Source organism: Rhinoderma darwinii, chromosome 2 (genome assembly GCF_050947455.1).
Source record: "Rhinoderma darwinii isolate aRhiDar2 chromosome 2, aRhiDar2.hap1, whole genome shotgun sequence".
Taxonomy (NCBI): Eukaryota; Metazoa; Chordata; class Amphibia; order Anura; family Rhinodermatidae; genus Rhinoderma; species Rhinoderma darwinii.
Genome location: NC_134688.1, coordinates 402045370 through 402073245, shown reverse-complemented (window position 1 = coordinate 402073245; position 27876 = coordinate 402045370). Strand labels below are relative to the sequence as shown.

Sequence of the window (27876 nt, the reverse complement as noted above, 5' to 3'; positions counted from 1 at the left end):
TAAACACGGTTGCAATAAACGTGTCTGAATAAGGTCTTACAATGAATGAACCAGGGGGCCCAGCATGACTGGAAACGGTCTCCTTGGACAATATTTAGATCGTTTAATTGATTCGGCTGAAATAGATACCGTAATAAACTGCGCCAGGATTTTTGGCGGTATAAACCAAGAAATGTGCTACTACACTAAATCATTACACCTGGAGTTCATGGAGTCATATTCTGTAGTATATAATCATGTCACATGTGACAAAGAATTTACTGTCTGCCAACCACAATGTCTGGGCTCTGCAGCTGTACTACCACTAAGGACACGAGCAGGGCACGCTCGCACTTCTAGTTCCACAGCCGTCTATTCACGGACTCAAGCTCACAGCTGCCATGCCAGGTACATGCAAATCTCCAGTCAACTTGGCGCTGCTCTATGCGCCTACTTTCATTTCTCACCTTGAACATGACAGCGGAGGGGAGGTCAGGCTGCAGGAGGAAACCAGGCCGCGATCCCGTTAGCAACCGCTAGGCCCCTAGCAACGAGTCTATGCGCTGCGACGGCGTCTCGGATGGGACAAACATTTTCGAAGTTCTAGGTTTTACTTTTAAAGAGATTGAAGGAAAATATTTAAAAAACAATTTTAAGCCAGCAGGATTATATTACGTGGGAACATGCTATCAATTACATCGTCTGGGGTAGATTTACAAAGCGGAAATTAAAACTTGACGTAGGGTAAGCCATCTTTGTGTATGGAAGTTCCTTGAGTAACAGGATGTGACGTAACCGCTCCGAGGATTTAGGGTTGTCATGGTGATGGTAAACTCCGCGATCCTGGGAAAAGAGCAGAGGTCGTCACCCCAGGTATATTATACATTGCGCCCATCATAAGATGAATACTAGTATGACTTGCACATGCGCAGTGCTCACACCATCGGCAGCTCCAGCTTTTGTCACCATAGATAACTTTGCCGTGTTTTATTTTGCAGCATCATGAATACCTGTGCCACATCAAGCACATCAATCTCTATCAGTCTTCCCACCAGTGCCTCTGTAGAATCACTGCCACCAAGGAGAAATCACATGAAAGCAAAGCAACCAGTAATAATACATAAGTAAGTGTTCAAAACTGCCTTACCCACAGACTGGCCAGTGCCTTCAGAGCCCGGACGAGGGGTGGGCTGGGTTGGCAGCTGCCTAGGGCGCCATTGACGTGGGAGGGATGCAATTTATTGATTTAAAAAAAATGCTCTTTGTACAACCACTTGGAGAATGACTAAGCTGCTGATCTGTCCCTGCCACTGTCCGGTGGTGAGGGCATCGCCCATCCTTGACGCCTTGGAGACACAGGCATTTTTTGGATTTACATTTTTGTTTTTTCCTCCCCGCCTTCCAAAAGCCGTAACTTTTATATTTTTCCGTTGACTGTATGAGGGCTTGTTTCTTTGCGGGACGAGTTTTAGTTTTACACAGCGTTATTTAATGAACCATATAATGTACTGGGAAACTGAAAAAAAAATATGTGTGGGGTGGAATGGGAAAAAAAACTGCGGATCCACCTTTTGTTTTTTGGGTTTTGTATTTATGACGTACGTCAGGCGGTAAAAACGACATGTGACGTTATTCTACAGGCTGATACGATTACAGAGATATCAAATTTCTTCAGTTTCTTTCATGTTTTACCACTTTTATAAAGAAAAAACTTTTTTTTAAAAGAGGGAGCCATAACTTTTTTTATTTTTCAATCGATTTAGCGGTCACCTGAGAGTACCATGTCGCTGAAAACAATTGTTTAGGGAATCTCCGATATGCACACTGAACCCGCAGCCGTGCATGTTATTCCACAAGCGAGCATGAGAGCATTAAAAAGAGGGGAGAGAAGCAGAGACAGTAAGAAGGAGAGGAAAAATAGTGAAGAAAGAAAAGAAAAAATGGGGGGGGGAAAAGAGGGGAGGGGATCTGACCTGACATACCGCATCTAGGTGGGAATTCACGAAGCCATGATGGTCTTATATTCCTCGGTTGTTTGGAAACGAATCCATTCACGCCATGTTTTTAGGAAGGAGGCATGGGTCCCCTTCATTGATGCCGTGAGGTCCTCCATTCTCATGATCTCCTGGATCTTGCCGAACCACATGCCCACCGTCGGAGGACAGGACTGTCTCCACAGTGCAGGAACACACGCCCTAGCTGCGTTCACCAGGTGTCGAACTACCGAGCGTCTATACGAGGACAGGGGGACCTCGCACAAATGAAGCAGGAAGAGGCCCGGAGATCGCGGGAGGGGAAAATCTGTAAACTTTGAGGAAATGCGCCACACCTCGGACCAGAACATTATATTCTAATAGTTGAATTTTACGGATGCGGTGATACCAGTTATGTGAATTTTATACATTTTTTTAACATTAGGGAAAATATGCGAAAAATAATTTTTTTTTCATACATTTTAAAAAAACTTTATTTAACTGTATTTTACTTTTTTTTTTATTATTCCCCCTAGGGGACTTGAACAAGCGATCACTTGCATGGTATACTGCAATACTACTGTATTGCAGTATATCCCTATACTGACTGTCTCCTATGAAGCTCTGCATAGAAGTACAAAGATGGCAGACCTAATGATGTCCCCAATTCTGTCATAGCAACCATCACCCCCCCCCAATCGCATCGTGGGGGTCCGATGGCACGTCAGAAGGGGCCTCCCCCCTTATTTTAACGGCTTAAATGCTGCAGTCGCTATTGACCAGCATTTAAGTAGTTAAACAGGCGGAATCAAATTTATCTTTCACTGACATGTAACATACAGCTGACACCCGCTCTGTATGGAGCGCGCTCCCTACTCCCCCTTGGTGGCTGTCACGTACATGTACGTAATATGCCGCCAAGGGGTTAAACTATACCACCAGGTTTTTTTTTACGTTTTTTTAATCGACCGTTGGATATTGGATATTGGTCAGGACACTGTGCGGGGCACCCTCTGGAGCTCGAAGAGGAGCCAGAGCTGCTGAAGACAAGACTGGAGAGAGGAGCGGTGAGTAAGTAGAATGGTCTGAATTCTGGTGCCTAAACATTGGGGAACCTTTCAGCGGTTTTCAAAACCGCTGACAGAGTGATTTAGGGGAGGGGGACAGCATTTTAATAATACCCTTTATCTCAGTCATGCAAGATGAATTCCCTCGGTGTGCCAATTGCAAATGCTACTAAGGCGGGTACTTGATGGGCAAGTGCTCCTGCATTACACGCTGCAATGGCTCTAGCAGACTTCTAATTGCAGAGAGTGGCACTTGTGACCACCGCGTTGGAATCAAACGTCGATTTCTTAGTCATGCAACTTGCATGACCAGAAGAAAGGTTTGTTTAAAATGCCCACCCCTATATCGCTCTGTCAGCAGTTTTGAGGCCTCAAAACTGCTGACAGGTTCCCTTTAAGTTTGGGGTCCAGTCTCTGGTCTAGACTAATTTTGGGGTCTGGTCTGGATTAAAGCGGTTATTCAGGATTTATGAAAATTGTGCCTTTAACTGAATGACGTCTGAGATCACTATTGCGGGCAATCCCCTTTCTCTATATTGTCCTCACTGTAAGGTCCTTATAGTCATAAGAGTATACACTGAATATTTGAGAAAAAAGTGTGTATTATGACAAACAGGTCTTGTCAAAGCCGAAGTGTGCCTAAAATAAAGTTTCAAATAATGGCAACTATGATAGTGCTGTTGGTGCTGGGGTATGAAGTGCCCTTTCGTTTGGTGTGCCAGGTGCAATTTAATTATTGATTATTCATCCTATTCACAGACTATAGTTGGGGTCTGGTTCTGAAATTTTTCTTTGGGCACCAAGAGAGCTTGTCCTGCCCCTTGAGTGCCTTAAATGGGGTTTCCCATGGCAAAAATCTTTGCACAATTATGTGATGTCATGTCTACGGATGAATTTCATTACGTTGCAGCGGTAAATTGGAAGCAGTACGGTACCAAACAGCATGTCGGTCGCCTGCCTTTGGCCTCCGCCATTCATCGCTGCTCTGGTTTTTGGGTTCTGACACAATGACATCTTGTCCGTAAAGATATCACATGCTGTTCTGTCCATAGTGAAGATGCGAACCAGAATTTCATAATATTCCAAACTTCCTTCCTACATCACCAATGATTGGCCACTGCTCTCTAGTGATGTCGTATCTATGGATGAATGTCATTACGTTGCAGGTGTAAATGGGAAGCAGTGCTGTACCAGACAAGCGGGGGGGGGGGGGGGGGGTTACATTTAAAGGGACCTAAAAAAACAGGCTATTATGAAGCTGCTGTGTTTTTCTAGGAAAGTAATAACGACCAAGTGGATAGGAGTTGAAGTTCCTAATATTGTAGATAGGGAAAGATACGTTAACTCGGCTCTCCAATTTTAGTTTATATATACTGGTGTAAAGTTAATAAAAAACATCAATTTCTTGAAACTTGGTATCCTTGGACCTCGAGTTATGGCGAATGTGGTGTAGTGGGGGAGGATTTTTTTTTATTTTGTTTCCCTTCTTCCCTATGTTTTCACTGGTGTTTTTTTCCGCGGCGGTTTTTAGCTTCTCGCTGTAAAAAAAAGTGGCATGCTCTTTCTTGCCGCAGTTCCGCCTCTGACGTCCAATTAAAATCAATGGGAGGCAGAGAAAGCGTTTTTCGTTTGTAGGAATTTTGAGGCAGATATTTCTGCCTGCAAAAAAACTCTGTGTGAACAAGGCCTAAGTGTGTTTGTTTGATTTATAAGATCATTATTTTAAAGGGAGCTCCATTTTTGAGGTTTTTTTTTTCTAGAGAACTGTATTTTCAGCAATTACCTAATATGATTTTAGGAACAATATTTCTCCCCCTGCCAACATGAGTAGTTGAAAAAAAATCAGCCGTGTAGACCACAGTTTAAAAATAGGAATCACGACTATTGTATTCTAAAGAGAAAAAAAAAATGTACGGTATATAGAAAATAAAAAAAATAAAAATCTTTACTGTGTGAACAAGGAGCACTTGATACTCTATAAATGTCTGAAAGGTGGGGGACCAACTTGTGGGACTCCCAAGATCCCAAGAACGGCCATGGCTTGTCCTCCTGTCATTTTGAAAAGGTGGCTGCATATAATATACATTTTTTTCTTGGAAAAATTCCATTAAACCTACAAGTGTAATGATGATTTCAGAAGAAAAAAAATGTCAACTTATCTAATAAATTTTCCAAGTGATTTACATCAGTCAGAAATGACTGTTTTATCAGTATAGTTGCATAGATATTTAGCATGAACGCCTGCTTTTGGTTGTGTAGGCTTAAATATCTGGCATCTGTGCCAGTCTCACAGTATAAATAAACAGGACTGGACTGGCCGACCAGAATACCAGATGATCTTCCGGTGGACCAGGCTCTGACACAATAATGGGACTCAAAGATCCAATAGTAGACAACCTCCTTTTTAGCCAATCACTTGCAACTAGGGTCTATTTCTTATGGTTATATCAAGAGATAACCTCATTGATGGTACGCTATATGCTGGGCTGTTTTTACAGGTCACGCTGGTGTAGTTACTAAGCCTAGATATGCTCCCAGTAAGGCCCTACGCACACGACCATTCCCGTAATCACGATCCATACGGACGGCCGCGGACAGCCGTCCGAATTTGCGGGCCGTGCTCCAATTGTAAAGTATGGGAGCTCGGTCCGTAAAATAAAAAAATAGGACATGTCCTGTTTTTTACGGAAGGTTTCTACGGCACGGACACCTACCCGAAATGTACGGGAAGGTGACCATCGGCCTTGACCATCCCCCTTGAGGAAGCGAATAATCGCGAAACGCGCGTCGGGGCGCACACACCGATCGTCTGGGAACTCATTAAGACTGTACATGGGTAAGTTTATCATGCCTACTCCTGGATTTTCAGGGGATGGCTTACTTGTACCCATTTAGTACATCCATGCTTCTTGTCAGGATCATTTTGACCCTGTAGCAGCCATAACTCTTGCACTGCACTCTCTAAATCATTGATACTCTTGCCTGTAGATTTATACTGATAAATGGCTTACTATCTATAATCTGGGTTTCCCTGATACATCGTTGTGATGACATTATTTTTTTGAGTCTCTCCTGTCATATACAGTTTTAAATGTTTGTTGCTATATATATTGAATAAAGGAATTTTTCGATACTCTTTGATATATTTTGGCTATAAGACTCTGTTTTCTCTTTCTTCTATATATATACTATAGAGTTGCCGTAACTTTAAAAATGGGAGGATGTTTTTTGGAACAATACCTAGCCCAGTAACCTCGTTAGCTTCTGGAAACTATTGGTTATAAATAGAAATGAATGGGTCCGTAATTACGGACTAATTCTACGATCGTGTGCATGGTGCCTAAAGGCATTTTTATAATCACCGATTATCATTATGATGCGCTAGTTTCTAAACAATCGTAATGATAATTGGTGAGTATTAACAAAGGAAAAAATTAACGATAAAACTATCATTTATCGTTACTCATCATTTGTGATGCTGTAAAAATAATCATTATAGATGGCATTATTGATAAATGTAAATGCTGCTCATAGTGAGATTTATACAAGGTATTGCTGCCTAGCACGCAGCTAGGTCCTGCTATTTAGTGGTGTGGACTGTGTTCTCCAAGACTCATGCGCTCTATTGGAAATACAGGGTACACTATGCTGTACAGAACCTGTTTACATAGATTAGCCCTATCTCTAAATAATAATAAATACATTGACTAAATATTACCACCATACCATGACTGGATAAGACCACCATACCATGACTGGCTAAGACCACCATACCATGACTGGATAACACCACCATACTGTTACTACATAGTACCACAATGCTGTGACTGGATAACCCTGCCATACCATGACTGGATACCACCACCCTACCATGACTGGATAACACCACGATACCATGACTGGAGACTGGATAACACCACCATACCGTGACTGGATAACACCACTATACCGTGACTCGTTAGCACCACCATACCATGACTGGATAACAACACTATACCATAACTAAACAACACCACCTTACCATGACTGGATAACAAACTATACCATAACTAAATAACACCACCATACTGTGACTTGATAACACCACCATAACCAAATAACACCACCTTACCATGACTGGATAACATCACTATACCGTGACTGGATAACACTACCTTACTGTGACTGGATGACACCACCATACAGTGAAAGGATACAGTGACTGGATAACATTAGAAATACCATAAGTGAATAACACTACTAAACCATAAAACATCACCATAAAATGAATGGATAACATCAGTATACTGTGACTAGATAACATCACCATACCATGACTGGATGACATCACCATACCATAACTGAATACCACCACTATACCGTGACTACATAAAACATCACTATAATGTGATTGGATAACATCAACATACCGTGACTGGATAACACCCTCATACCATGACATGATAACACCCCAATACGGTGACTGGATAACACCCCCATATCGTGACTGGATAATATCACCATACCCTGGCTAGATAACACCACGATACAGTGACTGAGTAATACCACCTTATCACTATTATTTCTGTTACTTTTATAGCGCCAACATATTCTGCAGAGCTGCACAAAAGTTGTCCTCATTCACTCTGCACAGTGGGTCTCACAATCTAAATTCCCTATCTGTATAGTGACTGTAATACCTGCGTATTGTTGCTGAAGAAAAACACTACATGAATATCAAAGTTACCATCACACTATAAGTGAAAAAATTACCACCATACTGAGACTGGCCCAGACCGCCATGATGACTTTTACCAGCAACAAATTGCCTCTGCAGTGTTTGCTGCTTAGAAATCTTTGGCTCAATGCTTTCCTATACATCCCCACCCTCTTCACAAACCCCTCATCCTGCTGCCCCTTTTAACAGTGCCATTTTGCTGTTAACCCTGTGTCTGCCGTGCTGCTCATTGCCCCCAAATGCTGTACTGCAGTTAAAGTCAGTGCCTCACAGTACACAATGCCATACACATAGTGTCCCCGAAAGTGACCCACAGTAAATAGCACCATACAGATAGTGCTCCATAATTAAGTGCCAAACACATAGTGCCCCCTTTAGATTGAACTAGAGCAAGTGACCAGTTTACAATACTTGCCTAACCTCGTTCCCACAAGGAGTCCAGCGCCACCTCTATTCGCCCCCAGTCGGGCAGACATCATCGCAGATATCATCGCATCACGCCAGCCAGCATATGGTAGTGAAGAGCGTCTAAAAGGCTGCCCCACCAGACCAAACTACTAAATTCAAACAGACCCCTAAATTTAATTTAAAAAAAAACAAGTGATCTAATTGCCCGTAATATGCAAACAATTTTTTAATATGCAAATATATATATAATTATTTTATTAATACATATAATATCAAAATGTACAATATTATATTCAGTTAAAAGGAGGGAAAGAGGGGTAAAGGTGATACAGCCTATACACTATAGACAACAGAACGCACCTCCAAGCCACCTAAACCACATATAGTACAACAGTTGGTTGGTTTGTAGAGGAGCTCTATTATTTTTGGTGAGGTTTATTTGTAGGTTATATACCGTAAATGTAATTGAGTGGTCTGCACAGAGCCCTGACCTCAACCCCATCCAACACTTTCGGGATGAATTGGAAGGCCGATTACAAGCCAGACTTTTTCATCCAATATCAGTGCCTGACCTCACAAATACCCTTTTGGCTGAATGGGCACAAATTTCCAGACAAGCTGCAAAATATTGTGGAATGCCTTCCCAGAAGAGTGAAAGCAGTTATAGCAGCGAAAGGGGCTCAGCTCCATATTAACACCCAAGGTTTTGGAATTGGATGTCCAACAAGCTCATATACAGTGAAGGAAATAAGTATTTGATCCCTTGCTGATTTTGTAAGTTTGCCCACTGTCAAAGACATGAACAGTCTAGAATTTTTAGGCTAGGTTAATTTTACCAGTGAGAGATAGATTATATAAAAAAAAAAAACTGAAAATCACATTGTCAAAATTATATATATTTAATTGCATTGTGCACAGAGAAATAAGTATTTGATCCCTTTGGCAAACAAGACTTAATACTTGGTGGCAAAACCCTTGTTGGCAAGCACAGCAGTCAGACGTTTTTTGTAGTTGATGATGAGGTTTGCACACATGTTAGATGGAATTTTGGCCCACTCCTCTTTGCAGATCATCTGTAAATCATTAAGATTTCGAGGCTGTCGCTTGGCAACTCGGATCTTCAGCTCCCTCCATAAGTTTTCAATGGGATTAAGGTCTGGAGACTGGCTAGGCCACTCCATGACCTTAATGTGCTTCTTTTTGAGCCAGTCCTTTGTTGCCTTGGCTGTATGTTTCGGGTCATTGTCGTGCTGGAAGACCCAGCCACGAGCCATTTTTAATGTCCTGGTGGAGGGAAGGAGGTTGTCACTCAGGATTTGACGGTACATGGCTCCATCCATTCTCCCATTGATGCGGTGAAGTAGTCCTGTGCCCTTAGCAAAGAAACACCCCCAAAACATAATGTTTCCACCTCCATGCTTGATAGTGGGGACGGTGTTCTTTGGGTCATAGGCAGCATTTCTCTTCCTCCAAACACGGCGAGTAGAGTTAATGCCAAAGAGCTCAATTTTAGTCTCATCTGACCACAGCACCTTCTCCCAATCACTCTCAGAATCATCCAGATGTTCATTTGCAAACTTCAGACGGGCCTGTACATGTGCCTTCTTGAGCAGGGGGACCTTGCGGGCACTGCAGGATTTATATCCATTATGGCGTAATGTGTTACCAATGGTTTTCTTGGTGACTGTGGTCCCAGCTGCCTTGAGATCATTAACAAGTTCCCCCCGTGTAGTTTTCGGCTGAGCTCTCACCTTCCTCAGGATCAAGGATACCCCACGAGGTGAGATTTTGCATGGAGCCCCAGATCGATGTCGATTGCCAGTCATTTTGTATGTCTTCCATTTTCTTACTATTGCACCAACAGTTGTCTCCTTCTGACCCAGAATCTTACTTATGGTTTTGTAGCCCATTCCAGCCTTGTGCAGGTCTATGATCTTGTCCCTGACATCCTTAGAAAGCTCTTTGGTCTTGCCCATGTTGTAGAGGTTAGAGTCAGACTGATTAATTGAGTCTGTGGACAGGAGTCTTTTATACAGGTGACCATGTAAGACAGCTGTCTTTAATGCAGGCACCAAGTTGATTTGGAGCGTGTAACTGGTCTGGAGGAGGCTGAACTCTTAATGGTTGGTAGGGGATCAAATACTTATTTCTCTGTGCACAATGCAAATAAATATATAGAATTTTGACAATGTGATTTTCTTTTTTTTTTTTAATGTAATCTATCTCACTGGTAAAATTAACCTAGCCTAAAAATTCTAGACTGTTCATGTCTTTGACAGTGGGCAAACTTACAAAATCAGCAAGGGATCAAATACTTATTTCCTTCACTGTAGGTGTGATGGTGTGGTGTCCACAGACCTTTTGGCCATATAGTGTATGGCCTTTCTGTGCAATGATAAAAACAATGTTTTTCAATGCAATAGAAAGTAAATGTGCACATCTTCTGTATAGATGGAGGTCGGGTCCTGAGTAAGTCCAAGCAACAACAGTCTAACAATTAGCGCATCAACATTATGTTTTATTTATTTTGTTCAGGATTGACGTTGGAGTTGCCGCTATCCGAATTCAACGTGCATGGAGGTGTCACCGCAACAGACAGATTTTTAGACTCCTAAAACATACAGCGAGAGCTGCTGTAAGTATAAAACTTTCTACTAGCAGCAATAACCATGTAATAAAACCATCATATGTTATAAAAATGCAATACAATCCTGTGATGTCCTCCTGTATGAAATGTAACATTCCTGCTCAGTACTTTGGTTGGAAGTCTGCCAATGTTCTGTAGTTTCAAGTCAACTAGTTTGAAAAATTAAGATCGCATAATAGAATTTATTTTTAAGCAAAATAAATATATATATATATATATATATATATATATATATATATATATATATAAAAAATGTTTCCTGTGAAGGCTAATAGGAATTGTTGTAAGTGAGGAGCCCAGTGTCTAGCAGGTTTTCTACCATGGAGACATAAATCTGCAACAAATTTTTGCATGAACTGTTTTGTAGGAAACGTATGCAACCTATGAAATTCTCAAGAAAGTCAGCCCACTGGAAGCCGAATTACTTAAAGATCCTGGGATGCACTGTAAAGTAAGATTCAGGTAGTACCCCATAATTTCGTATATCTAACAGTATCATAAAAACGAAAAGCCTATAACCTGGGTGTGCTCTCCTGCTTTTGAAGGGGTAATATTGTAAAAAGTAGTGGTTCCCAAATCTACCAATGTTTGGAGCACAGAATTTCATTGATATCCTCTGAGACTCTCAGTCTCAGTGGAACAATTTGTTTATACTTGTCCTTTGCTATACTACTAGAGCTGCATCTGAATATATTACGTAAGGGGTTTTCCAGTCATAAGAAATTGATGGTCTTTCCCCAGGATAGGATATTAATATCTGATGGTGGGGGTCCAACTCCCGACACCTCCGCCGAACAGCTGTTTTGAAGGGGCCTCAGTGCTCATGCGAGCGCTGCTTCCCCTTCATTCTTTACTTGCTTGTACTTTGAATCACGACACACTTGTAGCTGCAGTTCACAGTATTAAAGCCTTCTCCTTTTCAAGTAAATGGGAGGGGGCTGTAATACTGTGAACCATTGCTACAAGTGTGTCGGCGACTCTCACAGTTTGAGCAAGTAAGGAATGAAGGGAAAGCAGCGCCACGGCCCCTTCATAGCAGCTAATTGGCTGGGGTGACGGGAGTCGGAACCCCAACGATCAGATATTGATGGCCTATTCTGAGGATAAGCCATCTATTTCTTATGACTGGAAAACCCCTTTAGGATGCAGCCAGTTTTGTCCTTTAAGATGACCTTTCACCTTACCATACATGTGCAGCATGTAATGGGGAGGGCTGAACAAACCCTGGGGCACTTTACATTTTTTTCTACCTCTCTCCGTTATTTAGATATCGGTGCCGTTATTTGACGCCCGATATTTAAATAACCCCCTGAACTGTCGCACGCACCCTCTCACTCTTCAGCTTTCAAGATTAGTCTTCTGCCGAACTGGCAAGGGGGTGTGTCACTGCTACGGACAGTGTAAGAGCTGTGTAGAGTGGAGCGCGCTCTCATCTCTTCAGCTCATCAGTCTTGTCTTGTCTGCCGAACTGGCAAGGGGGCGTGTCTCTGCTACGGACAGTGTAAGCGCTCCCCAGCTCTTACACTGTCCGTAGCATTGAAACACCCCCTTGCCAGTTCGGCAGACAAAGTACAAGACTGATCTCTCACAGGAGCTGCAGAGATGAGACCACGCATGCACGCTCTCCTCTCCACAGCTCTTACACTGTCCGTAGCAGTGACACGCCCCCTTGCCAGTTCGGGTGAAAAGACTGATCTTCAAAGCTTGCACACTCTCCTCGCTCTTGCTGTGGCACTGTCCATATCTGATTGGACAGTGTCACAGCCATAGTAACACGCCCCCTTACCAGTACACGCTCCGTTGACAGTTCAGGGGGTTATTTAAATATCGGGCGCCAAATATAACGGCACCGTTATCTAAATATTTTTAATGTCACTATTTTGGGGTACATATAATGCATTGTATAACATTTCTATAGTTTGTTTTTTGAGTGGGGATGTAAAAAATTCCAATAACGTTTTTTGGGTTTTGTTATTACAGCATTCACCCTACAGTATAAATAATTTATTAACTTTATTCTGCAGGTCAGTACGATTACAGCGATACCAAATTTATATCGTTTTTTTTATTTTATGTTTTACTACTTTTGCACACTAAAAACAATTAAAAAAATGTTGCTGCATTCAAAGACTCATAACATTTTTATTTTTCTGTTGACAGAGAGTCATGAGGACTTGTTTTTTGTGGAATGAACTGTTTTTATTGATACCTTTATGGAGTACATACGACTTTTTGAACACTTTTTATTCTGTTTTTGGGAGACGGGGTGAACAAAAAACAGCAATTCCTGCAATGCTTTTACATAGTTTTATAGTGCGGGTCATTACGAAGGCGGCGATACCAATTTTATATGTGTTTTCCCATAATAAAGCATTTTTTAGTATAAAATACGTTTTTTGTAAAAAAAAAAAAATGTTACTTGATTTTTTTTTTTGCTTTAGAGTTCTAAACACTTATTTTGATAAGTATTTTTCACAATATGTATTAGTCCCACCAGGGGACTTGAAGATCGCTTAAATAATAAACAACACTACTTATGATTGAAAGAACTGAATGCAGCTTCAGAATATAATACAGTAATATCAGTAATGTACGTAATACAATGACACAAATAGATTAATCATATATTTAAACTGAAAAATTGTGTTCACAGGAGAACATTCACATGAACTAAAACATTATTTACAGATTGCAAAGCCGACATTGTCATTTAAAGATATTGTACAGTACAAGCATTGGGTATATACAGCAATACCAATAATAGTAGAGCAATTTAATGTATACAAATATTTACTTCTGAAAAAAATATTACATTTCCATCATCATCATGAGACACAACGAAAATAGTTGTTGTAGGAACCTGGTATTTTTATTCACTAGTGTTTCCTTGTAGGTTCTTATCATAAGAATAAATATAATACAGTAAAATGTATGATTTTTCTCTTTTGCAGATTTGCTGGTTTTGAGTTTCCACCATTTATTGTTTTTAAGATTTTCCATACTTCAGGGGGCCATGGAAGCCAATATATCACTGGAAAGAGAATAATTATACCCTCAAGTGAGGTAAGATGTGGATAGATAGAGGATAGATAGAGGATAGATAGAGGATAGATAGAGGATAGATAGAGGATAGATAGAGGATAGATAGAGGATAGATAGAGGATAGATAGAGGATAGATAGAGGATAGATAGAGGATAGATAGAGGATAGATAGATAGATAGATAGATAGATAGATAGATAGATAGATAGATAGATAGATAGATAGATAGATAGATATTGATACATTGTTTTTATTTCAGTAATTGTATTTGGCTTTCCATTTCTATCCTTGTGATCATGTGACTAATCTTGTATGTTACAAGGCATGTGGCAAAAGCTGCTGGATGTAAAAAAAATAAAAGATTTGGTTTAGCTCTAAAAAGTGTGACATTTTCGCCATGTATTTCCCTTACTATGTCAATTCATATACGGTGTGAGCTGCTGTAATTAGATTAGCTCTAATTCTGAGAAACGTCAGTGTGCAGAAAATGACTACTGTTTAATGGGGTATTTCCATCTTACACATTTATAGCAAAGCCATAGGCTATTCCATAAATGTGCCATATTTAACCTCTGGGATCCTCACTTATTGGGAGACTAAGGGGCCCAGTGAGTCGATTCTGTACGCATGCTGCACTTGGAGACTGCACTTGGAAAGAGCTAAGCAAGCAACGCTGGGCTATTTCTTCAGTTATCCCCATAAACTTCAACGGAATACAATGGAAAAAGCAGCTACGTGGAATAGGGAACTTGTCGTTGGATCTCCATTCTCCCAATGGGTAATGGTCCTAGAGGTGGGACCTGCACCTATCATGTATTTATAATATATCATGTGAATATGACATTAATCTGTATAATGGGAATACCCCTTTAATGAATGCTGTTTATTCAATAGAGGTAGCGACAGTATCTGAATTTTTCTGATTGACAAAATTCAAACAGCCCCAGATAGGGCTATAAACTACAATTTTTATTGTTCTGTCCTCTACTTTTATCATGATTTCCTAGTCTCAATGATGATGCAATCACAATGATTATTACTTTTGATCCACCAGATTTTGTATTTTGTAGGCTGCAAACGATGCTTGCAAGTTGATGGGACACCGTACGTATTATGAACAAATGATTTGTGATCAGCTAGAGCATCAGAAATACAGAATAACCGATGTTGTGGATGTGGCAACATTTAAAGATTACATGCAAGTAAGAGACAAAAAACCTCAGACCTTGACAGTAACATGGAATGCATATCTTAAAGGGAATGTGTCGCTAGAAATTTTGTAATTTTTTTTTAGTTAAACAATCATTATTTGAGTGATTACACATTGTTTTAATTTTTTCACAAGTCAGGAAATATTATAAATTGGATTCTAATTTATAACATTTCCATGTGCTGGTCACTAGAGGGAGCAGTTCCCAAAATTGCAGCATGGTCAATGTGGTAAAGCAACCTCATTGCCTAATGCTCCAAATTTGGGGTAGACACACTCTCTAGTGTCCTCACACAATCCCCCCTCCCGTATTCTGGCTAGTGCCAGGAGAAGGAGGGGGTTGAATTTTCAAACCTCCTACACTGTGTGCTGCCATTTTCTGAGTGACTGCACAGTGTAGGAGGATTAGATACAGTGCTAAGCAGACAGTATAACACACACACGAACATAATACACACATCACATACACAAACATAAATTACCTATTCCTGCCGCCGCTGCCGCCTCCGCTCCTATTCCTTGCGCCTTTGCTTCCTTAAACATATGGCCGGAAGCCGCGGCCGGAAGTTATCATCTGACTATCTGGCAGCAGCTTCCAGTCCACATGAAAATGGCGCCGGATTTTGCTCTGCTAACGAGCTTAGTTTTGGTCTGTGTGGGAGCGGTGCATGCGCTGTTCCCACACAGACGGAGTACGCTGCAGTGAATGGAACGGCTCCCGTTCCCATCCTCTATGGGGATGTATGTGCCGTATTCCAGCTCTGTATGTGTCGTTAATCGACACATACAGAGATGAATAAAAAAATGGCAGCCCCCATAGAGATGTAAAAATAAAAAAAAGTAGAACACACGAACACAAATAAATAAATTTTATTTTTTTATCATACTAAAAGCAATATGATAAAAATACTAAAAAAAATTCATGACACCTTCCCTTTAACTATATAAGTATAGACCATTTGGTAGATTCTTTAGTTACATAAAAGCCGTATACAAGAAATACTCTGAACAGCTGCTCACCTCGAGTTACACTCTACAATTGGAGGGAAAAATGTTCGCTCTGTTGTTTCCTGTGGGTTCTTTACTGTACAGCTTTGTTCACACAGTCCAATTTTTCAATGTTTTTTTTTTTTTTTTAAAGTAAATAAAGGAATTAAAATCTTTTCTGGTCATATGATGGGAAGCCATTAACAGATAATTATTGTAAAAAGCCCTTCATCTGTGCGATCATTACATGACCAGGATAGTCTTGCTCCCTGAAAGTAGGCAAAAAAAAAAGTTCCCATTCAAAGAATTCAAGCAGAAATCTTGAAAATTATGAGGAATTCATACAGAAAGTATAATAAAAACATGTATACATTTTCTAATGAATAAGCTTTCTTTGCTGAAACCGCAATACCCCTTTAAGTACGTTAAGCCTGTTTATACTGGGCAATTGCTGTTACGATTCGCTTGTATCGTCTTCATCATCTGCAGTATCATAAAATGAAAATTCTGCTTGTAGTGATATTTGTGCCTAGTGCATGGCTCTTCATTTATACAACTTAATTACCTTGGTATATAATTAGTAGCAGGGATATAGGCTAAAGGAAGCAATTTAGAATAGATTTATTCCATTATTATAAAAAAAAGGTGAAGTATTCTGTAGTTCTCTGGCTTCTTGAATTAACAACTGATTTATTTTTCAGTATGTAAGTCACCTTGATGAGACTCCAGCACATCATGGGGGGCGGCACAACTGTTGGAGAAGATTATCTCTGAAAAATCTGCCAAGGACAACACTTATGTATGACATAGTGGACTATGCAGAGTCAGGAACCCTGTCCAGTAGACTTAAAGAAGAAATGGAGCTTCTCCTTCAGATGCCTCATACTGAAGATGTACAGCGCCAGCAGCTTAGTGCTGTCACGCAATTCAGGTTATGGTCAATACAAATATTATTACTTTGGCTTTAGCTTAGGTTCTTCTACTACCTGTAGAGCAGGCAATGGTTTCAATGTTTTTATCCCCTTCTCTGATTTGAAACTGCACTACTAAAAGACCTCAAATAAAATAATATAGAGATAGTTTCTGCATACCTCCCAACCGTCCCGGATTTAGCAGGACAGTCCCGGATTCCGGGTGGTGTCCCGCTGACCCGGGCTGCCGGTGGTATGTCTGGGGGTCAACTGTATCTGCGTCCTCAGGACACAGATACAGTTGAATCCAATGCTGAAGCATGGAACTGTCAGCTCCCTGCTTCAGCATTCACTGTCCACTCGTTGAGGACTTCCCGAGTACAGCACTACTTTAAGTGCTGAGCCCGGGGAAAACCTTGACATCACTGTCCATATATATATATATATATGTTGGGTTTTCAACTATGAAGTCCCTGGCCAGAGCAATGCAAGCTCTCTGACCGGGGACTCCTGTCTTGTCAGTGGCTCCTCCTGGAGCAGAATCCCCAGCCAGAGCGTTGCCAACACTCTGACTGGGAATTCCGGCATCTCAAAGCCTTTAACATCACTATCCATGTATGGACAGTGATGTCAGGGGCTCCTCCTGGAGTGGAACCCCCAGCCAGAGCATTGCCGAAGCTCTGGCCGGGGATTATGCTCCTTGAGAAGCCCATAGCATCACTATCCATATATGGACAATGACGTCAGGGGCTACTCCTGGAGCGGAATCCCTGGCCAGAGCGTTGCCGACACTCTGGCCGTGGATTCCGCTCCTAGGGTGAGCCCCTGAAATTACTGTCCATATATGGACGGGGTTAGAGGCGTAGCTTAAAACAAAAAAAATTAGCAAGCCGCATCGGTTGTCCCTCTTTGTGATTCTTGAAAGTTAAATATGGTACCTGTGATTCTTTATTTTTTTATTTTCTTTTTTTATTTCTTGTTGCTTATATAGCAACAATACATATTCCACAGTACTGCACAGAGATTGTCACCACTCACGTCAGTCTATGTCCCCAATGGGGAATGTAATATATATAATTTTCTCTATGTCAGACACGCAAACATTAGGGCCAAATAACCTATCGGTATGTTTTTGGAGTGTGGGAGGAAGCCTATACATAAACTAGGAAAATACACAAGGTCCATGCAGATGTTGCCCATGGTCAGATTTGAACCTAGGACCCCAGATACATTTACCTACGATGATACATTGTAGCAAACCCTCAAGACAAGGTAAAGATTTGTGTAACTGATATGTTGAACAGACCTGGTACAAGTAGAACAACTCTCAGATGTGAGAAGTATTATTTCTGCACAGGTGTTTAGCATCTGGGTGTAAAGAATAAGGTACCCAAATAATGACGGCAAGCATATCTTAAGGCTCTATTCACACGACAGGGTCCGAGTGTCGGCCGATAAAAATGGCCGTTTTGGTCCGTTTTTCTTGGCCGTTTTGCATTCGTTCTGTTCCGGGCTGTGTTTCCGTTTTTAACGGCCGATTTTGACCCGTTTTGCATCCGTTTTTTTCCCTGTCCATTTTAAAAATGGATGAATTTCATTTGTAAATTTTTTGCCACACACTTCCCTCTGTAGATAATGCCACACACTGCCCTCTGTAGATACTGCCACAGCCCCCCTGTAGGTAGTGCCACACAGCCCCCCTGTAGGTAGTGCCACACAGCTCCCCTTGTAGGTAGTGCCACACAGCTCCCCTTGTAGGTAGTGCCACACAGCCCCCCTGTAAGTAGTGCCACACAGCCCCCCTGTAAGTAGTGCCACACAGCCCCCCTGTAAGTAGTGCCACACAGCCCCCCTGTAAGTAGTGCCACACAGCCCCCCTGTAAGTAGTGCCACACAGCTCCCCTGTAAGTAGTGCTACACAGCCCCCTGTAGGTAATGCCACACAGCCCCCTGTAGGTAATGCCACACAGCCCCCTGTAGGTAATGCCACACAGCCCCCTGTAGGTAGTTCTACACAGCATCCTTTTACATAGATGGCTCCCCGTCTACCGCTTTGTAGATAGCGCCACTGTATAGGGCCGTTCCATATATGGACACTTAAGTCAGGGACTTTTCCTGGAACGGAAACACCGGCCACAGTGCCGCGGATTCCGCTTCAGAAGTCCCTGACGTCACTGTGTCCATATATGTACAGTGAAGTCAGGGACTTCTCCTGGAGCGGAATCCCCAATCCCCAGCCACAGCGTTGCCGATGCTGTTGCCAGGAATTGGGGATTCCGCTCCTACAGGGAGCAAAGAAAGACACTCCTCCTCTTCACATGAACTTCGCACTGTGAGGAGGAGAAGAGAGTGAACGACCGGCGGAAAGCTCGGCCGTCACTCAGATCAAATCTGAGTGGCAGCCGTGCTTTACATGGCCCCATAGACTTCTATGGGAGCCGTGCGGCCGCGAGAACGGCCAAAAATAGGGCATGCACTATTTTTTGACGGCCCGGTTTACCTGGCCGTCAAAAACTCGGCCGTCTGAATAGCCCATTTTGGGTCTATTGTTCCTACTGCGGCCGTTCGAAAAACGTCTGTCACACGGTCGGGAATCCCTATCGTGTGAATAGGGCCTAATACTAGTTAATAATTAAAACACAAAGCTGCAGTACTTTTCATTATAGAAATTGAACTACCAAAAGTCCAGAAGTGCTGTGAATAGCAAAAAAATGCAGACTTTATGGCCCAAGGAAAGAAGAACAGTTAAAATACTGCCTGAAAAGTGATTTACGTGACCAAAGAAGAAATACTTCTGAGAGTAATGAGATATCTTTATGAACAACAAGACTACACTTTACCCTTTGGAGATGCAACCAATTTTTGGATTTTCATTTTTGCTTTTTCCTCCCCGCCTTCCAAAAGTCATAACTTTTAAATTTTTCTGTCGATTTAGTGGTGTCATGGCTTGTTTTTTGCGGAATGATCTTTTTTTTTCGTTTTTATTGGTACAATTTTAGGGTACATGCGACTCTTTGATCACTTTTTATTCCATTTTTTTGGGGAGCTAAGGTGAACCCAAAAACATATTTGGGCGTTTTTTTCATTTTTATTGTTTCCAGGCCTTCACCAAGCATGTTAAGAAAGATTTTATTGTAATAGTTCAGACTTTTACGGACGCGGCGATACCAGTTATATTAATTTTTTTAACATTACTTTATGGAAAATAGGGAAAACGTTTTATTTTTTACTTTTAATATATATATTTTTTTTGTACATTAAAAAAATGTTATCTTTATTTTGCTGTTTTGTTTATAAGTCCCCCTAGGAGACTTGAACCAGCGATGGATAGTGCAAGCGTTGGATCCTAAGAAACCCTGCTGGAGGCATTGCGATAGCGTTTCAGGGGGCCGATGGGCAGTCGGAGGGGAACGTCACCTTATTTTAAGCGCTTAGATGTCGCAGTTGCTATTGACCTTGGCATCTAAGTGGTTAAATGGGCGGAATCAAAGTGATTTTTGATTCCGCCTGTCGTAGTGGGGTGTGGGCTGTAACATGCAGCCGACACACGCTTAGTATGGAGCGTGCCCAGCCTGTAAGCGCACTACATACTTCCCTCACGTACGGTTACGTAAAAATGACGCCATGGGGTTGAAAAAAATTGTGGTTAGTATTTGAAAATATAACATATTTTATCATTTATATAGCCAGAGCCTGTGAGCAACTTAAATTGTAAACATGCAAGAATTTGGTAATTTGTGTTAGGTTTTTTGGCCTATTTTTAACATATACGCAGAGAAAAGCTCCTGCAGTATACATTAGTATATAAAAATACCTTTCTCATCATTTTTTTATTATTATTATTTCCCTGTGTCCCCCTTTGGTGCTCTGAGCAGTATCAGTTTCCTTCCCCCTCTGGCAGCTGACAATTTGGTCTCTTCTTACTTTCCTTGCAGATGGGTAACATGAGATCTGAGTAGTGAAGGTATTAACTGTATGACAACCACAGCATATACTCCTTTAGAAACCAATTAAAATATATCATTAAATAACTGAACAGGCATGTGAAGGGTACACATTTGCTGTCATGATGCCAAGCTTTACAGTCCTAACAAGCTGATAAGGAGTCTCCTCCGTTATACTGCCATTCTACTGCAGAGACTCTTGCTCCTTCCCTGACAAGCAGAAAGCTATTTCTATTGGCTGCTCTGCAGTGAACAGAGCATCATTATGCAGAGATCTGGTTGTGCGGAGAGTGACTGAGCCGGAGTGTCCACCAGCAATCAGCTCAATAGTTGAAAGTGCACATTGCTATACACATTGGACACCAGGTGTGCCATGCTATGTAAGTAAATAGCAAAATAGTCCCTGGATTGTTTTTTTTTTGTAACATCATGTAAATGGGAAACATTCTTAATTTTTATGATCTATAAAATGAATATAATATTTAAATCAAGTTATTCGTTGTTTTGTTCTCAACGCTCACTAGTTGCAATGAGGGGCGTGGACATTACTTGCAAATAAAAGTCACTGTGGATGACACACCGTATTTTCTTTTTTCATATAGATCCCCTGTACCACCTCCATCATCAGCCATCTCTACCTACTTCTCATCACTCTATTCTGTGGCACCAAGAAATTCATCCCGAAGATCACAAAAGGCTCGCCTTAAAATAGCAAAAATGAAGAGACTTTATGGCCCACAAAAAGAAGAGCAGGTAAAATAAATATAGGTACTTATCCCTGGAAAGGGATCGTGACCAAAGAAGACAAATATTTCTGATGGTAATGAAATGTCTTTTTTTAACAACAAGATTAATTCTACCTTTAACAAAATAAAAATATATTGCGGTTAGTATTTGAAAATACAAGACATTTAGTCATATATATATATATATATATACATATATATGTATATATATATATATATATATATGTATATATATATATATATATATATATATAGCCAAGGTCTATGAGCATCTTAAATTGTAAACATGCAAGGATTTGATAAAATTTGTTTGAATCATGCTTTTCGCCTACGTTTATCATATATGCCAGGTAAAAAGCTCCAGACATATACATTAAACATAGGCTGTCAAGGATGCCCAACTGTGAACTTTCATGACCTTTTCATTCCATATACGTTAAATGGATACAATAATAGCCTATGGATTCTGCTTTTAGGCATCCGACACAGGCACCATTCCCCTTAGACCAGGGGTCTCAAGCACGCGGCCCGCGGGCCACATGCGGCCCCTGAGGCTGTCATCAGCCTAGTATCAGCTCTGCTCCGGTACTCTGTGAAATCCCTGACATCGCTGTCCATGAATGTCTATTCACAATCCCAACACTTCGGTAACGTTTGTGTGAGACTTAATGACAGCAAGTGAGATCACGCTGTAAATGACAGCACAGCATGATCTCAATGTGCTGTGCTTGTTGTCCCACACAAATATTACCGAAGTGTCGGGATTGTGAATAGACATCGCGTCCTGGCTGGAAGCGATGTCTATTCACTCTAAAGACACTTCAGTAACGTTAATGTGTGAGTAAGTGACAGCACAAGATCACGATGTCTGAGTACATGAATGGAGAGAAGTGTATGACGCTGATTGGTCAGCGTCATACAATTCTCTTTACAACGCCCACTTGGTCAAAAAGTAAAAACACGCCCAGTTGTCTATTAAGAAAATCATTAGCATAAACATAAAATAGGTCATAACTCCGTCAAAATTGATAGTTTTTCTAAATAGAAACCACTGCTGTGATCTACATTACAGTGCCGATCACATTATGTAGGAGATAGGGCACTTACAATGTGGTGACAGGGCCTCTTTAATAAACGTCTGTGACGTACTTCACTCATAGGCCTCCATGCAAAAAAAAAAAAAACATATACCGCCCGTGCGGTGTACTTTTTTTTTTTCTTTACCTCAAAAACAAAAACGTATACCAGCCAGACAGAGGCACTCTTGCATACTCTTTTGGCCTCTGTTGGGCTAATGGAGCCCTATGAACACGTTTAGCATGTACATTGAGAGCTTTCCTGGCATACACACGAAACGTAGGGCAAAAATGTGACGTGAACATGGCCTTATATGGATTTTCTTTTTTTTTGCCTAGGATCAGGTTCATGTCAGAGTTGTCAAGCAACAACAATTTTTATTAGGCGAAAAAGAGCAATTAAACCAGGTGGTGTTTTCTGATGATGACTGGGATGAAGAAGCAGAAAAACTTTATGCTTGGAGTCAAACCCTGTCTCTGGAAGATTCTGGACTGCCATCCCCCACACACCTATAAAAGATCTTATAATTTCTGTGCCCAATCACTGGCATTACCAGTATAAATGAGAATGAATATATTGTACCGTGTACAATTGCTGATTAAATCATATTCTCTGATGGGATCTGCAGATGTCCTTTTTTGGGCAATATGGTCGATCCTTATAGAGATGCGAGTAGATAAAACAAGTGGTTATATATGTGATTTATAATGCATAACCCGGTGTGATTTTTTTTAAATTCTCTTTTTATTTCAAATTGCATATAAAAAAGAGGAAACAACACAATTGTACAAATTATCACCCAAATCAGCCCTCCCTAAACCCCCCCCCCCCGACCTTGTTGGAGTGGACGAGGAAAAATAAAGAAAAGGCGAAGGAAGGAGGAATGGGGGAGAGAAGAATAAACATAGCCTCCTCCCCACCCTGTTCCCCACTCACCCCCTCTCCCTAAATAGAAAACTGTCAAACTCACCAGACTTGCCGATTCTGGGATCTCCTGCCTCTTCGCTCCATACTATACTTTTCTGATAAGTATAGAAGATCCATTGTAGAAACCCAATCTCTTTTACTTGGAGGATCCAAATTTCCCCAATTTCCTCAACCTCCTTACAGATTGCAACCTTTTTTAGCCCCATTATTACATTTAATTTGTCTCCCTGGATGCCAATACTACTACCCAAGATTGTTTTTACCCCTTCTAGTGGGATTAGAATATGAAAAGCCTCATTTAACTTCCCCACTATTTATTCCCAGTAATTATGGAGTCTAGGACATCTCCATATCATATGGACCAGGTCGGCATCAGGGTCCCTGTATCACTGGCAACAAGCATCTGTTCTAACTCCAAACCCAAACAGCTTTTTTGGAGAGAAAAATGCCAAGTGTATTACAAACATTGTGATATTCTAGAAGACGGATTATTGGTTGTGTCTACTACCATTCTCAAAGCATCGTTCCATAGAGGTATTGAAAGTTCCCCCAGGGTTCTTTTGCCATTTAGATTATGCTAGGGGAAAAATCTGGCCTTTAAGGGATTATTTAAAATAACTATACAATATTCAATTTAATCTTTTTCTACTACCCCTGTGTATAAAAGTGTCAAACTTCATGACGTGATTCACATAAATTTACCTCCCATCTTATTTCCCCTTCATGCGTAATATATTTGTAAATAGGATAAAATCAGTTTATATAAAGACCATATTCCTGTTTAATCTCGATAAACATATTAATATTTTCGTGATACATTAACTGATAAACAAACACTATTTCAAAGTCCCTACCCAGAGGGTTATTTGTCAACTTTTGAGATCCATATAGTGCAATTTCCAAAATTGGGGTATAAACCCATTTATTCCCAAAATTGCCTTGGTTAGTTCCTATATTCTCTGCACCCAGTTGTGATGGATGGTCCATTTCCTTATATTCTCTGTATTAAATTAGATTATGAATTATCGAGCAGGATGCCGGATCATGCAGAGATTTCCTATTCCATCTGAAATTACCCCGCCCTATTTCTTCTTTGTTTGCAAGAAATAGATAATCTCTGAATGTTCTTTCTGTAACTTTGATATGTTAGCAGTTAGCGGCCTGGCTGAACGCCCAGACATGAAGTTATTACATTCTTTATTATTTTTCTCTATCTCATTTTTCACATACATATTTGCATATTTGCAAATAACTCCCACACTGTTCCATTTAGAGGCCAAATGGAGCAGGTGCAATTTAATGCAAGCATCAACATGAAATATTTTCATTGTATGCTATTGGCTGAATCAGTTATTGTCATATTATAAAGGATTGGTTAACCTCAAGCCTACACCCTTTTTCGAAAGATATTGTAATTGTTTTTGCCAATAAATCTCAGAGACGTATTTTTGAGCACACAAGCAATGTCTCTGTCTCTTACTTCTCTCCGATATATCGATTACAATCTATGATTAGGATTTGGATAAATTCCCGTAGTGAGTGTTGGTTGGAACACTAGTCTAAAATTTCAGTCTAATATATTTTGAGCCATGATTTCTTCAACGGTTTTTGGTGCCGAAACCCGGGAGATTAATCATCTGATAACTGTCACGGATAGGTCAGGCATTACATCTGTGAAATAAAAAAAACGAGGTAGGTAAGAACATTTTTGTTACACAGCCTTTCACACATGTATTGCTTAAACCTTGGAATTAGTTGATATGATGTCACATCTCCCAGACGCCGGGAAATTTATCCAGAAGTGGTATGAAAGGATGGATCCAAAAAGGTATGTTAAAACTTTTTGTGTGATGAATGATTGCAGGTGCATACATTATCTTGAGTTGTTTTTAAAGATGTGTAAATCTTGAGTTGTTGATATGAAACACATGAGAGAATTTTTGCAGACAATGTAACTGTTAAAATGTTTCTAGAAGTGTGGCAGTGAGTGAATGACCCTCCCCCTTTGGAATGCAGTGATGTAGCGGATGGTTGAGAGGAGTTGTAATTTACATGTGTAAATTTTAAAGTGACCGGTGCAGCTTGGACAGTGAGAAAAAACTTGTGCTGATCAGAGGTAGTGTGTCCAATGCATCCAGCTGTCTGTCTGTAAGGTGGGAAAGCTGAAGAATGTGTAGAATGAACCTGCAATGAACTGCGCTGTTGGAACTAAGTTGTGTTGTATTGTTATAGGTCTGTTGTAGTGTGTTATTTGGCTGTTGTGTGAAATCGTTAAGGATCAAAGAAAAGATTATCCTGTTGCTCGTTTGCTCTGAGATAGTCAGGCAAAGTACAAGACTGTCCATATGTGACAGAAAGGTTGGATATTCATAGGTAATATCCTGGAGTACCAGAAGGACTTCTATGGTTAAGTCCTGATAATGGAGAACTCAGAGGGCAGAGCGACAGGGGAAGCCCAGTGGTGTACAGCCAAAGAAATTGTGGTGTAACCATTTATACTCTCCTAGTACACTGCCAGCTTGTAATATTGTGTGTAAGGGTCCTTAAAAACTGTCAGTTGTATGCATGGTCAGACTAGCATAAGGTAGGAATCAGTACAGACTGATTTCTAGCACGCATTTGATGATCCGGCATATAGACTTTGTTGTAGCATAACAACCAAGTAAGTCTGCAGTAGTATAACATCAAACAATCCGGATTGAATATGTGTTCAATGAACGACCCTGACACATACCCCAAGTGCCACCTGTGTCTTAGTATAACTACCTACACAACTTACAGTGAAGGAGAGTTGTTATTGGCTCGCTCCAAGGGCCCCTAAAGAAATTATCACCAAAATACATCACAGGCTGTATGAACAAAAAGCTACACCCCGGCAGCAAGTGCTTTGCATAACTGAAAGAGACGAGGGGTTTGTAGATCTTTGAAATGAATGTGACCAACTCCTGCTTGAGTCAATGGAGGTTCACGAATGTCGATTGTGTTGAAGTATTTGCTCTTATAATTCGTGTATTGTCAGCATTTTGTCTGTTCTTGATGTTCAAAACCGTGAGCTCCTTAAAGGTTACCCCACTGCTAGAATGTGTGGAGGAATGACTTTGATATCGTAATGGTAAGACAGTCTGCCCGAAACTAGTAAGAATGCTGGCCCGAGATATCTGTCGACAGACGGGGCCGGTCTGTCTGGAGGTAGGGAATTTGCCAGAGATTACTGCTCTCCGATCGTGGGGTCAGGAGAAAGTGAGACAAAAATGCAGGATATCCTTGGGACATGGGTCCCGGCCATAACTATGGTAGAAAGAGCAAAAGGAGCTGAGGCTGTGAAGGATTGTAAAAGAATGTTAAAAATGATGGGAGTTGGATCTTGTGGAACGTTGGAAGAACGTGAATGGAAAAAGTTTATAACAAACTGTGAAAAACTGTGTCAAAAATGCAGGCTGTGTGGATGTTAATAAATGGCTGTTTCTGAAGAGACAGAGTAAGTGAATCCGGAGTGCTGCGAATAAGGATTTAATGATGATGCTGAATAATGTGGCTTAGAAAGGGGTTATAATGTGTGAACACGTGTGTGATGTGACTTCTGTGCAGTGTGTATCGAAAAGGCTGAAAAACAGACTGGTATAAGCTTATATATTGAACAGGTATTGCATGCATTGATGGGACCAGTGGTCACAGTATAGCATTGTTTCTAGATCTATATTGCATACTCTCATCCTTAACAGCGGTACTGTGTAAAGTTTTTAGTGTGCCTTTTGTGTTTGGGGTTAAATAATTAGAGTTATAAATGTAATCAGGAGTTCTAATTTCTTCCAGCAAAGCATGGGTCTGAAAAAAAAGGGGGGGAGGACGAGGACAGATAATATTGAGATCTTGGACTGTGATCTCCCCCCCCTGTCTATATCTCTCTCTCTCCTCTGTGAAATGGTGTGTGTCTTATCTTTACACCTGCACTGCTGTCCGTGAGTGTAAAATATTACAGCAAGCTTAGTTTGTCTGCATAAAAGATAAAAGTTACAAAATATGGATTGCTGGAATGGAATGTGTGGCGCTATGTTGCATATCCATGTGTTATGATATTATATGATTTGACGTTGTAATGTTCTGAAGTTAATGCAAATTAATTAAAATACAGATATTGTGAGACACGGAGTCTTAAATTGATGTACCCCTACTGTTCCCTACTCCCACACACAGCTTATTATTGGTTTACTGTAATTGACTTAGCAGACATATTATTTTCTG

General features: G+C 40.8%; 2 protein-coding genes across 6 annotated transcripts in view; one reads left to right on the top strand and one right to left on the bottom strand.

Moving 5' to 3' along the window:
- The window catches only part of APOO (apolipoprotein O), a 59856-nt gene extending 58983 nt beyond the window's left edge, over window positions 1-873 (bottom strand). Inside the window, exons 1-2 of one of the 3 annotated variants that reach the window (XM_075854061.1) lie at window positions 677-871; window positions 447-592 (exon numbers count right to left, since the gene is read on the bottom strand). In XM_075854061.1, the coding sequence (XP_075710176.1) occupies window positions 447-455 (9 nt within the window). In that variant the 5' untranslated portion in view covers window positions 456-592; window positions 677-871. Of the gene's footprint in view, window positions 1-446 lie in introns of all 3 variants that reach the window. The other 2 variants (XM_075854062.1, XM_075854060.1) reach the window with 2 other exon arrangements.
- C2HXorf58 (chromosome 2 CXorf58 homolog) lies at window positions 158-25094 on the top strand. Of its 3 annotated transcripts, none has more exons than XM_075854057.1 (9): window positions 158-387; window positions 978-1103; window positions 10680-10779; window positions 11159-11253; window positions 13743-13854; window positions 14903-15034; window positions 16731-16960; window positions 21487-21637; window positions 23052-25094. In XM_075854057.1, exons 1-9 carry the CDS (start codon window positions 173-175, stop codon window positions 23220-23222), a joined length of 1332 nt encoding a protein of 443 aa, XP_075710172.1. In that variant the 5' UTR covers window positions 158-172; the 3' UTR covers window positions 23223-25094. The 3 variants fall into 3 exon arrangements, with proteins under 3 accessions (XP_075710172.1, XP_075710171.1, XP_075710174.1); XM_075854056.1 differs by having other exon boundaries at window positions 23046-25094; XM_075854059.1 differs by lacking the exon at window positions 158-387 and adding an exon at window positions 511-852 and having other exon boundaries at window positions 23046-25094.
- Window positions 25095-27876: the final 2782 nt, after the last annotated feature.

What these genes read in the sequence shown, in the direction of transcription:
- C2HXorf58 (XM_075854056.1), top strand. Translation starts at nt 173, where the DNA reads ATGTGCTACTACACTAAATCATTACACCTGGAGTTCATGGAGTCATAT. An exon ending in GCTCACAGCTGCCATGCCAG is followed by an intron (nt 388 to 977) that starts GTACATGCAAAT and finishes TTTATTTTGCAG; the next exon opens with CATCATGAATACCTGTGCCA. An exon ending in AGTGCTGTCACGCAATTCAG is followed by an intron (nt 16,961 to 21,486) that starts GTTATGGTCAAT and finishes TTTTTCATATAG; the next exon opens with ATCCCCTGTACCACCTCCAT.